Raw genomic sequence first — 12039 nt, 5'->3', positions numbered from 1 at the left:
CCACTCATCCGTCCATCCATCCACTTTTTATTTGTACCTGCAAAACGTATCCAGCCTCACAATAGAAGGTGACAGTGGAGCCAAGCTTATAATCGGATCCCAGCCTGGTCCCATTCAAAACAACACCTGGGTCGAAGCATGATTCCCTCAGCTTGGCTGGACGGAGAGAGAAATAGAACGGGTGAGTAGAACGGGTGAGTAAGTGGGAGAGAGGATGAGGCAAAGAAAAAGCGACAGGCACACATAAATAATAAGTCAAATTAATAATAACTTCTTCCCTAGCAATAATCTAATGAGGCAGGCACTACGTTGGCCTTTAAAACAGTCTGTTTGACTTAGCTGCGTTCGCCGGAGATGGAGCAAGTCGGATAACTTCATCCCCCGACTTTTGTATGCAACACCAACCTAGTAAATGATGGCTTTGGCCCCCTTCCTTAAAGATTAGCGGCCACCCTGCGTCAACTCAAAGACCTAATTCCTGAGTCGCCTTTTGTGCAAGTGAATCAAACTCACCCCCTGAGAGACCATTTCAACGAACACTAATTCAACGGGGACTTTATGGCGAGAACAATCACTCTCTTTCATCTTAACATCAGCATGACGCACACACTGTCACCATTGTGAGGGACTTAACTGCATAAACATTTGTATTGAGTGATTTGGGGTAATGCAGTAGTCTCTTTGTTCAATGTGAAAATTAAATATTTTTAAGCGCGTTCGGGAGACATCTGAGACACTTTACCTTGCTTATGGAAAACAGATATGACAGAAAACAGCCCGTGATGTAATTACATATTAGAATCATTTTTCAAGTGACAGTTAGAAAGTGGCTGCAAAAACACTCCACAGCAACACAATTGAACTGGCTAATACGTGCATACTCCAGTCCAACTGCCTCATTTCAACAGTAACATTCAGGACACGTATTAAGTGTGGCCAAGAGAAAGGGATGTTGTTTTACTGTGAGGTGCAGAAGGTGACATGCAGAAGGTAGGACTGATAGGCACACAATTACCTATATACGCTTATGCGTTGTTTATGCTTGGACTTTATTTAACTAATCCCATCATGGAAATAAAAAAATAAAAGCTTTAGTTAAAATGTGCCTCCTCCATGGTAAGCGTCTCATAGATTTGTATTGGAATAATATAAGGGGACCTCACTTTGGCCCGTGGCTCAGATAAATGTCTGAGGCCCTTGATTCTATTTGGGAACGTTCAGCAAAGGCTGAGGAAGGGGGCAATGAACGTGAATGGCTGGCGCTGAACAGGAAGGAAAGTGTTACCTTTTACTTCATTATTTATATACTCATTTTTTATTTACTTTGCTTTTTTTGTGTAAGTAATGCATGTAATGTCTTGCCAGCTATTGTTTGTTTTTTATTCCATTCTTTATTTATTTCTGTAATGTTGTTTGTCATTTTTTTTTTTACTGTCTTCTAACGTTGAAAACTGATCTCACGTCATCATAAAAATGCGTACAAGTGTTGAGACGAATAACAGGTTACATTTAGTCCAAGACACCAGCTGTTAGATACTGACTGACTGAATGCTGGTAATTGTGAATATATTGTAGATGGGTTGACTTATGATACTGATAAGAAATGTGTCTGTGCTGTTAAAAAGTCCCCTCCTGCTGGAAAGGACTCTGAAACAAACCTGCATCTGCCAGAGAATACAAAATCTGTGTTTTGGGCTGTTTTCCTCTTGTGCCTTTTGAAGCTATCCCAGCACTAAACGCAGTATATAAGGATGGTGGAATTATCGGGAGAATATATTACCTTTGTATTCCAGGTGGAAGCCAGTGTAAGAAACAGACCCATCACTGCGGAATGCTAAATGCATCGTATTCGAACTGCTCTCTATCCGCTCTGGGAGTTTGCTGTCTTGGAAGCTACCAATCAGAGGACTGTTGCTATCCGGACCATCGTAGATATACAGGAAGTCATAGTTTGGCTCAATGTTGAAACTAGAGATAGATTAAGAAAGAGACAGAGATAAGGACAAGAGATCGGGGGAAGAACAGGGGCACAGAAAGAGTCAACACTGACATTTTAGGATTGAGTTTTCATGAGTTTTCCTGGTTATTTTTTTGTTTTTTAATACAAGAAAGCATGTGCAGAAAGTTCCTGAGAGCAGAAAAACAGTGTCATGCTCCCAAATGGTTCTCAATTGCAAATAACAGTAACAACAGAAGTTGCCATTAGTTTTCAAATTAAAGCATTCTGTATGTTGCAAAATAAATAAAAAGAAGCCTGGTAGTTACAAATCCTTTGTCAAATGATATTGAGTTTAAAATGTCTTTCAACAGCCCTAAATAATCTAAAATGTACAAGAAATACATTCATTGTTGCAAGAGGATGAATCTTTGGGAGTAACTTCCTCTCAAGCACCAAAAGGTCAAAATGTCCACCTCACGCTGAGCGTTCCTAAAAAAGCACATTGTGCAGCAAACCTAACGTGGAAAAAATAAATGTTTTACTGTAAAAAATGTCGGTGGATTGCAATTATTAGGTAATAATGACGCTTACCCAATGAAAGCCAGCGACAGGACGTAGTCAGAGTTGACAGCAATGAGCCAATCACAGTCCTTGGAATGAGGGTAGGGATGTGGGTAGTTAGGAGAAAGTATAAATCCACTGGAGCCAGTCAGGTTTCCTCCACATGGAGCTATGACGAGAACACAAGCAAAAGGTACACATTTATTCTAATAAAGTCTTAAAATAACCCAACTTAGTGCTGCGATATAATGGATTAATAACAAAATGGAGACAGGATGGGTCCAGATAGAGCAGAGTTCAGCCCAGCGGATAAGTCAGTCTTACCTCCTCTGAATAAAACGTTTTGGAATATTATTAAAGTAAAGTATAAATGGATTAAGTACTCTTTGCAGATATGGGCAATGGTTAGAGTGATAGATGTCCTTCCATCAATGAGGGAGCGTGGTGTGCAGCAAAAGGAAAAAGGCCTGACAACAATGAACCGAAGATATACTGTATACTATGCAGGAAACCCAATGGACTCAAAGACTGAAACAAGTCAACACAATGGAATATATGACGGCAAAATTGCAAATGAAGATGGACATTTTTCTACAAAGATGAACTCCAGTTATGTCGTACTTGACCGTCTAAATGTTGCGATGTGAACAGTGCTTGGAAAATGGGGGGGGGGGGGGAGAAATGAAAGAAAAGCCCTCTGTCAAGGACGGTTTCAGAGAGTTTTATGTTGCATGATATTGAAATAAAGTCTAAAGCATTTTCTCAAGCTCAACCATGCAGGATGAAAAAAAAAAAAAAATCATACTCACTCAATATTTTCATTGTTTTTAGTGAATTGCAGCTATTCAATTTTTAAGCAGCAGTATGGGAAGAGGTTGGCAGGATAATGGAATAGTATCGCACTGTACCTGTACATAGCGAGTTCAGATCACTAAACACTATCTTCTTCACACAGCCCTCCAATAAGTCATTCACAGACGTGTCCTTGAGCAAGGTACCGCGCCCTAAACAACTGCAGTTGTGTATGCAGCACATCTTTTGTATGTCCCTATAAATATATGGAAGCTGGACTTTTCACCTATACAGACAGGCGGGCTGGGCTGCCAGTAGTATCTGTTATCCACTTGTATACAGGTGATTTTGTCGTCCCCCTGGAGCTCGTATCCTGGGTCGCACTGAAAGGACACCGAATCCCCCGGCTCACGGCCATCTCCACTACGACTGCCATTCATTGGTACGCCTGGGTCCCTGCAGGCTGTAGCTACTGAGCCTGGACAGAGAGACAGGGAGGGGACAGGGAGGAAGAAGAGCGAATGGAAAAAGGAGAAAGGGGAAGGGATATTGTAAAAGTCTTGTGTCAAACTGGATATCCATGCCTAAATAAGCTAATGCGTTAACTCAGTGCATAACATCTATCGGAATTTAAGTAACAGTTTGCTGCCCTGTATTGTAAAACACCTGTTAAGATAATTTGTGGCTGGTCCAATAAAGTTTTCAAGAAAAACATTTTATTTTTGTCAAATTAAGATCCCAGAAAGTCACAGAAAAAACGTTTTTGGCACCAATATATTTACATTAAAGACATAGAGTAAAGAAAAAATAGACAAGGATCTTAACAACAGCAGTGGGTAAACAGCTTTTCTCATTTAAATAATGTTTAGTACATTAGTTCTGCACATTACGGTACTTACTTGAGAACTGAATAGCGAATCCTGACTTGCTGATGTAAAAATCAGTCTCAAACTGAACAGTGACGGAGTTCAGCGTGGAGTGGATTCTCTCGGGGAGCAGAGACCCACTGAGCTCCGACAAAGACATTTCATTCTCAGGCGGTCCGTCCCAAATCTTCAGCATGTCGTGGCTGGCTTCCGTGTCGAAGGCCAATAACTGAAGACTGTAGTTTGCATGAAACAACAACAACAAAGAAGTGTGAACAACAAGAACAATATAAACATTATCTCTTTATGAAATTAGAAAAAAAAACAGTCATCCGTGTGTAAGGCTTCCAAAGAGAGACTATTATAAGAAAAACATTTTGATTTACATTTTTTTGCTGTTTGTGATTTGATATAAACCTGAGTGAGATCATTTTCATCTGAATATTTATATAATATATACATTAAAAACATCATTTTTCAATTCCACATTTTTACAACCGAAGAGGGCACTACAATGGTTGACATTGTTATTTTAACTTGTCTCCTGGGAAGGTTTCGGGTGGTCCACATTACCTCACAATGTTTCCTGAGTCCACCTCGATGGTCCAGGTGCAGCGCAGATTATTGTCATAAGGAAAAGGGTACCCAGGGGAGAGGATCCTCCCCGAAGACTCGCCTTTAAAACGACCACCGCACTCCGCTACGGGAACCACACACACACACACACACACACACACAGAGAAGAGACGTCAAAGACTGTTAATATGTACCGGCGTAGAAATGTCCCTGCATCGTGTCTCTGTCTGTCAGATTTGCACAATTATGACAGCGTTACAAAACCGTCGAGGATTGTGTACGGTGTGTGTTTAAGTGTGTACGTGATGTATGACAAGTCGAGCAGCTATCCGTCTGCGGCAATTGTTTATCAAGGCAATCCGATCCACTAGGTGCACCTCAGTAGCCACTCAGCGGTGATTAAACGATCACCACGGAGACAAATGGATTAAAAAAGAAGCTAACTCTCCTTATCTGAGTCCCTCTGTCTTTCTCACGCACAGAGAGAGGCAGAGACAAAGTGCTGATCCTGCATTCATCCCTAAAGAAACCACCACACATTATATAACAGAAAACAATTCCCGTTCCTCTCTTCGTCTCTCTCCTTTATATATTTTCACAATCTTCATCCCCTCTCTGCTTCCCCTCCCCTCCCCGTGTTCCTCCTCCCTCAGGCTCCCCTCCCTCCGTCACATTATCTCGAGTATTAGGAGCAATATTAAGAGTTGGGACGGGAAAAAGTAAAATAGAGGAGAATGGGAGAAAGAGAGCTAAAAAAAAAGGGAGAGAACCGAGGGGAGAAAAGAAGGAAACACTACGAGTAATAATAAGAAGCAATATAATATTAAGACTGGAGGTTAGCTGAGGTCACGGTGTGTCGCTACTAAAATATAAAGTCAGAGAATATCAGCCAGTGGTTTTATGAGTCTTTCATTATTGATAGTGAGAAAGAGAGAGACTTATTAGGCTGAATCCAAAATCAGAAAGTTCACAGGCAGCAATGAAGAAGGAAAGGTCCTTAAAACATTGGGCACGCCGGCATGCTTATGCTCCCACAGTTGCTGCAGCCATTTTGTGTGTCAATCTGTGCCGGCTTAGCGTTTGTTTGGGTTTAATTAGAGAATGCAATCATTCAACCAAATATCTACTGGGAAGGAGGGTCTCCAAATAAGCTTCAAGTAGCACTTTGAAAAACCTAAAGAATATATGAAGCAATTCAAATGTAAAGCCAGCAAATCAGCTAAAACAAGATCAGCTGGAAGTGAAAAAGGATGAAATTGAACATTTAAAATGCCCGAAGGATAAAAACAAAATACACTTTAGACTCTTCTGCATGTAATTCAAGGTTGCAGGTGCAGAATGGGAAAAACTGGATTTTACAAGCTCCGTTAAAACAGCCAACACCTGCAACCTAATCCAGACATTTGACAAGTAGACATGTCGGTGTATGCCAACATCCTGATGAATGTGTGAGTGTGTGTGTTTGTGTAGGTGTGTGAGTTCTGAAGCTCTGATAATACCTAGCCAGTAAAAAATACATTATTGAGTTGTTGACATCAATATTCAGAGCTGTGGTTTCTATTTTCCCAAGAGTTTAAAGCCATGAATGAGAATGAATTAGAAATGCAATGATTTCATAATGGAATATTAAGAAATAAGGCGATATACCCAAAGAGTATTTGCGTCCCAGTGGGTTTCATCGTTTACACAAAATGGCCGGTCATTTGATACGGCGCTCTGTATTTTGTCAGTAAGCTATCAATAGAATAAATAAGGGTTAAAAACAAGCAGAGAAACACATGTAATACAAAGAGGTTGGATCTGTGTGCGTTTGGTACACGTGTATGGGCAGGTGTGAGTCTCCAAGGACAGACAGCAAATCCCCCACTGCAGGGAAGAAGATGGGTCAAATGGGCAGAGGGAGTGCAGTCTCCTCTGTCCTGAACAAATGGGCTTTTCATTGAGACTTTAAAACTGCTGCAGTGTGTGATCTCATGGGAAAATCAAGAAGGCAATTCCACAGGAAATCGGCAACCACCGGCGTTTCTCCATGTTATTGAATGAAGGTCCTGTGAGCAGAGACTTTGCATGAAGCAGCAAGGGAACTGTTCTGTATTATGTAGAGCAAGAGTTGGTACAACAATGCTTCCTGCTGCTTAAAAAGCAAGAGTTCTGGGTAAATTAGATAATTCAGCTTGATGCCACAGTTCAATTATAGTGGAAAAACACTCAAAAGAGAAGAACAGTTTAACTGTGTTGATACTTATTCAAAAATATATATCCTGCTCTTGTTTTTTGCGTTGAGCAAATGCAACAAAATCTTTGTTTTAAATCGCCAAATACCTTGAAGAGGCTATGGGTAATTAAGCAGCTATTCATCAAAAACATGGATTAATGTCTGTTGATAGCAGCGGTATGGACCACGCATCATATATCACAACATGCAGCAATATCAGTGAGAGCAAAAGCAAATATCAACCCACGTCACCTCTCCCTCTCTCAAGCTTATACCAACGTGTTATTCAAGGTCCATCCCATAACTGTGTGTGGATGTGTGTGTCTGTATACATCTGGCATTTTCAATGAACTTCTTTTTAATGCGCGAAACGGCTACCAATAGCGAGAGACTTACCGATACAAGAAGGCAGAGGGTTATCCCAGGCTCTCCTTTCGCCCGTCATGCACTTCAAGGTGGAGGCCCCGTGCAGAGTGTATCCGGGCTCACATCTGTATGTGATGCTGCTCCCGGAGAAGTGGCCCTGGTCGTTGACCTTGAAGCCAAACTGGGGCACGCCGGGGTCCTCGCAATGAGACAACTCAAAACCTAGAATGAGAACAAGATAGAGAAAGATCCATACAGTGTGTGCTAAAATAATTAAAAAAAAAAGAATATAAGGGGCATCTGAGACCCACAGGAGAACACAGAAGTAGTGTTTGTTTAGAAGAACAACAATATTGTCTCAACTGTTCTCTCATGATATCACAGATCCTGTTAAGTTCTCATCCAGATTTAATAATATAAAATAAAAAAACTGGAAGAAAAATACACAAGACACAATATCAGGAGCGATACTGGAGCATATATACACCTTATCCAATATAATGTTGTTTTTCACAGTCTGTCTAAGCTCAGTTTCCATGGTAATATTCCGAATATTCAGTTTGTTCATGTGCGCAATTTTGGAGAGCGGGATATGAAGAGATATATAAATAGCTTATCCTTATAAGACCCGAACCAGGATTTGATCTGCGGTGTTACCTGAAAGACGAGGTGCGTCAGGATTTGAGTTATCTCCTGGCAGACTGCAGTAGGTGCATGTCTAATCCTTTTTAAAATGGCCATTTACAACGCTGTTCTTTTTCCGTTTTTGCAATCTGAACACACTGACGTCTAGTTTATAGTTGCCCATCTGAAATTGTTCCATACATGTTATAGATGTATAAGAAAATAAACCGTTTCATGCATTATTCATTGCATCACAGCTCTAGAGTTTTATTGAATTCCGGCCGTCATAGCTGTAAACATAGTGAGGCATTCAGCAGCTTTTCATAGCTGCAAACAAAGCAAAGCGCTCCCGTTTGCATTGCAAACTGACTTCTATCTGCATGAGAAAGTTGCGGCGTAAAAGAGAAAGAAAGTAACGCGCCACCTCTACAAGTGCAGCGTATATCATCCTCCGTGACTCCATTTAAACAATTACATTTTCTAATTCCAAATGTAAATCAAAGAGGGCACTGCCAAATGTATATGTGCTTTGGTAAACATCAGACTCACCTTTTAACACAACATCCTACGGCTGAAATCAGAGCTCTCTTAAATATCTGTCAAACAGCTCCGTGAAGAGTCAAACTAACCACTCCCAGCACGCTACTGTGCCAGCTAGCTGTGCTGTGTCACAGGGAGGTTATGCAGCTATGTTTGAAATTCAAACTAATTTGTGTAGTTATTACTAATTTATACCACACTATATATATATTCAGACCACACATTCAGGTTTTGAGGTGCCTGTATAACGTTTTTGTACTGATTATCTGTGAGCACTTACTGGAGTAGACCAGTTTGAATCCCTCCCCGGTACTTTCTGCGTCACTGTAAAATTCCAGCCACAGATGGTTTGAAGTGGAGATCAGCGTCAGGCCCAACATAGACGATCCTGTGAATGCTCCAAGAACGTGGGTTGTGCTGTCTTTGCCGTCATAAATCTGAAATAACAACAGCACAATGTCTTTGAGATGGTCAAGTGTAGTTTTCAATAGCAAGAGTGTTTTTATCATCACTGCTGGCCTGACGGAGGAATAGCCAGATGTGTGTGTGTGTGTGCGTGTGTGTTTACCTTTAGTATATCTCCTTGGGCAAGATGAAAGGTTCTAGCAGAGATGTTGATGCCTTTCCCAGCTTGCACCTAGAGTAAACATGAAATCCAAATTAGATTTATTGACCAAATAGAAAAGTGCACTCAGTAAAGTGAAGGTCTTCTCCAGGTTTGTCCCCCTATCCCCTCACAAACAAAGTTGAAAGTCACTGAATTGTCCCTCCCGGCTCCCTCATAGTCAAGATGGCGGCAAAGATAAAAAAATAAAATAAATAAAAAAAAGCAGGGATTAATTCATCTCGCATCGTGCCTAACTTTAGTGGATGGCTTGTTCACAATGAGACTAAACTTTTCTATGGATGTCAGTTTTTGAGCCACAACACAGGCCGACATGTGGCCTGCAACAGACTAAGCAAGGTTTGTTTGTTGCCTTGCAAATTGCTGGAAATCGGCCTTTCTGCTACTTCGGCAGTTGTTGTTTACTTTAGTCCCCTACCCACCGGTTAAAAGGAGTAATGAGTCAGCAGTCAGTGACTGGGTAAAACAGTCAAACATTGTCAATCATCACAGCCATGAAGAGTCTTTCAGCATACAGTAATAAATGAGCTTAGGAAATATAAGGTTGATGTCGCCAGTAGTATGTGAGATTAGCCACGGACAGATACACACATGCACACAAACTACCATACGCATGATCTCCCCACAGAGATAATGACGTAGACAACGTGCACCCACACACATTTGGAGAGAGTTATTAACCTCCACTAATTTTCATAATGATTGTGTGAGTCTCTCGTTAGGATGTCCAGATGAGTTACCTGGATGCTGTAGATGCACTCGTGGTTGTTGTCATAGTTCATCGGATAGTTTGGAGAGAGAAGGATCCCTTCATTGTTTATAACGGAAGAACCACACTCCGCTGATGGCAAATTACAGAAAGAAGAGCGTTAAAAAGAGATGAATGCATAGATGTTTTTATTTCGCTTTTTCTTTTCTTCTTAAAAGCCATTTGGTCCTACAGCCTCAACGCCGTAGTCCAAAGTGTGAACAGTTACAGAGAACACAGGCTGTCCTCGGAGTGAAAAGATTGTTTCATCTTACAGAAGATGATGATTCTTTTTCCCTATAAACGGACGAATATGTCTACGTGTGCTCGCGTGTGCGTGTAATTTAACAACCCTTTTAAACAGCTGTATCGTCAGCCGTCTACTTCCATGGAGGAGAATGGGCCGGCAGTAAAATTGAGAAACTAATTTACCTTAAAGATACTCGCTCTCAGCACTTCTCACATGTGCCCTCTATCTACCGTATCTGTGTCCCTTTCCTCTCCTTTTACCTCCCTCCTTCTTCCTCCCTCCCTCCCTCTCTCTGTGTCTCTACTGGTGTAATAGTCATATTACAGCAGTCATATCGTCAATAAATCACGCCGCTACAGTTTCCATTTAGAAAATTACCTCTGCACCCTCTCCCTCTTCAAGTCTCTCGCTCTCTTGCTCTTTCTCTCTGTTCCCTCTCTATGAATAGTGGCTCCTTTACCCTCCTCTACTTCAATCAACCTTCCTCTTCTGCTTCTCACTAGTTTCCTCTTCTCCTCTCCCTCCTCCTCAATTGTTCCTGTTTCCATGCTAAATAGAAGATAATGTCCAGAAATAATTGAAGAAAGGGAAAAGAACAACAAGCAAAGACAGCTCTTTAGTACTTCTCCAACTTCCTCCTGTTCCTCCAGTTCCTTATGAAAACAATATGTCTGACTCACTAGTGGGGTAAAGAAAGCCTCAGGTAAAAGCACTAACACGGGCCACTCAAGCATTACTTCAAACCTGCAAAGTGCATCCCTTACTTTATAAAAGAAACGCAGAAGCAAAGGCTAAGCACAAAGCAAGAGTTTGCAGCGCTAAGATATTAGGAAATGGCAGATTATAGGTCTAATCGTCTCTTTTCTCCTCGCTCCTCCTTTGTGATGTGCTCCACATCACACAGGCACTAAATATAGCAAACCGCACGACACCATAGAACTCCACTCTCACCTCTTTGCATCATCAGTCCTCGCACGTTGATGACAAAGAGCCTAAAAACGTAAACACGGGCACCGCAGACATCACGCAACGCTGGAGATCAAATCTTCGTTTAGAATATTCCCAACGGCAATCCAACACTTAAAAGTTATATTCTATAACTACTCTTTGACTAGAAAGGGTTTGTCAAGTCTTTCTGCACCTGTGTAGCTCCACAGTCCCTCACAGCGTTGCTGAAAACTATCCTACGGTGGAGGGTAGTAACACGTATTTACTCTGTTACAAGTCATTTTTTAAAACAATTGTACTAAGAGTAGTTCTTTTACAGAATAGGTTTCAGATTAATCTCAATACAATATATACTTCTACTCTGTTACATCAGGTTAATGCTGTTATACATCTTGCTAATTTAACTGATATACTAATATAAATAATCGTTATATTCAGCTGAGAACACACGCAGGACAAAGATTGTCCTACAGTGAGAGACAATGCATTTGCATGTGTCTCCTTCAGAAGAGAACAACAGTCATATGGTTAATTTTTTTGTTGTTTTTATTGGAATTTATTGGAATTTTCTTTTTGTTAACTAAAAACTGTGTGCTGTCAGAAGACCTACTGACTCATGTGTGGAGTGTATGCATGTGAGAGTCCATATCTACAATTGCATGTTTTTGAAAACCTAAATTATTTCACTTATTTTGCCTTTTCTTGTTGCTCCTGCCTCTGTTCATTGTGAATTAGGATATACTAGTTCCACCCAAAGTAAAAGCTTCTTTCACTCTAATGATACATCTTCACTGCAGTCTGTGTTGCCTCGAGTGTACGGTTCACGGAGAGGTTCTTCATTCTCCCATTTGTATGCATGCACACTGCATCTGATTTTTATTTCATCTTTTTGTATGCTACTTGTAACACTCCACTGTAGATGGCAGACTACTTGAGTTACATAATTATGGATTGGGGTTCAATGTGGCGCAGGAACCTCCTGTACAGCC

At 41.0% G+C, this 12039-nt stretch overlaps 1 protein-coding gene across 1 annotated transcript in view; it reads right to left on the bottom strand.

Annotated features, from left to right (window-relative positions):
* csmd3b (CUB and Sushi multiple domains 3b) overlaps nt 1-12039 on the bottom strand; it is a gene marked incomplete at both ends in the record, with an annotated part of 311985 nt that overhangs the window by 53227 nt on the left and 246719 nt on the right. Inside the window, 10 exons of the mRNA XM_079176023.1 lie at nt 38-156; nt 1781-1968; nt 2531-2669; nt 3579-3770; nt 4192-4394; nt 4732-4858; nt 7346-7537; nt 8760-8916; nt 9048-9116; nt 9845-9945. Of these exons, the coding sequence (XP_079032149.1) occupies nt 38-156; nt 1781-1968; nt 2531-2669; nt 3579-3770; nt 4192-4394; nt 4732-4858; nt 7346-7537; nt 8760-8916; nt 9048-9116; nt 9845-9945 (1487 nt within the window). The remainder of the gene's footprint in view (nt 1-37; nt 157-1780; nt 1969-2530; nt 2670-3578; nt 3771-4191; nt 4395-4731; nt 4859-7345; nt 7538-8759; nt 8917-9047; nt 9117-9844; nt 9946-12039) is intronic.

Source organism: Pholis gunnellus (genome assembly GCF_910591455.1).
Source record: "Pholis gunnellus genome assembly, chromosome: 16".
Lineage (NCBI taxonomy): Eukaryota > Metazoa > Chordata > Actinopteri > Perciformes > Pholidae > Pholis > Pholis gunnellus.
Note: the sequence above shows the minus strand (reverse complement) of the source record. Positions and strands in the feature narration are given on the sequence as shown.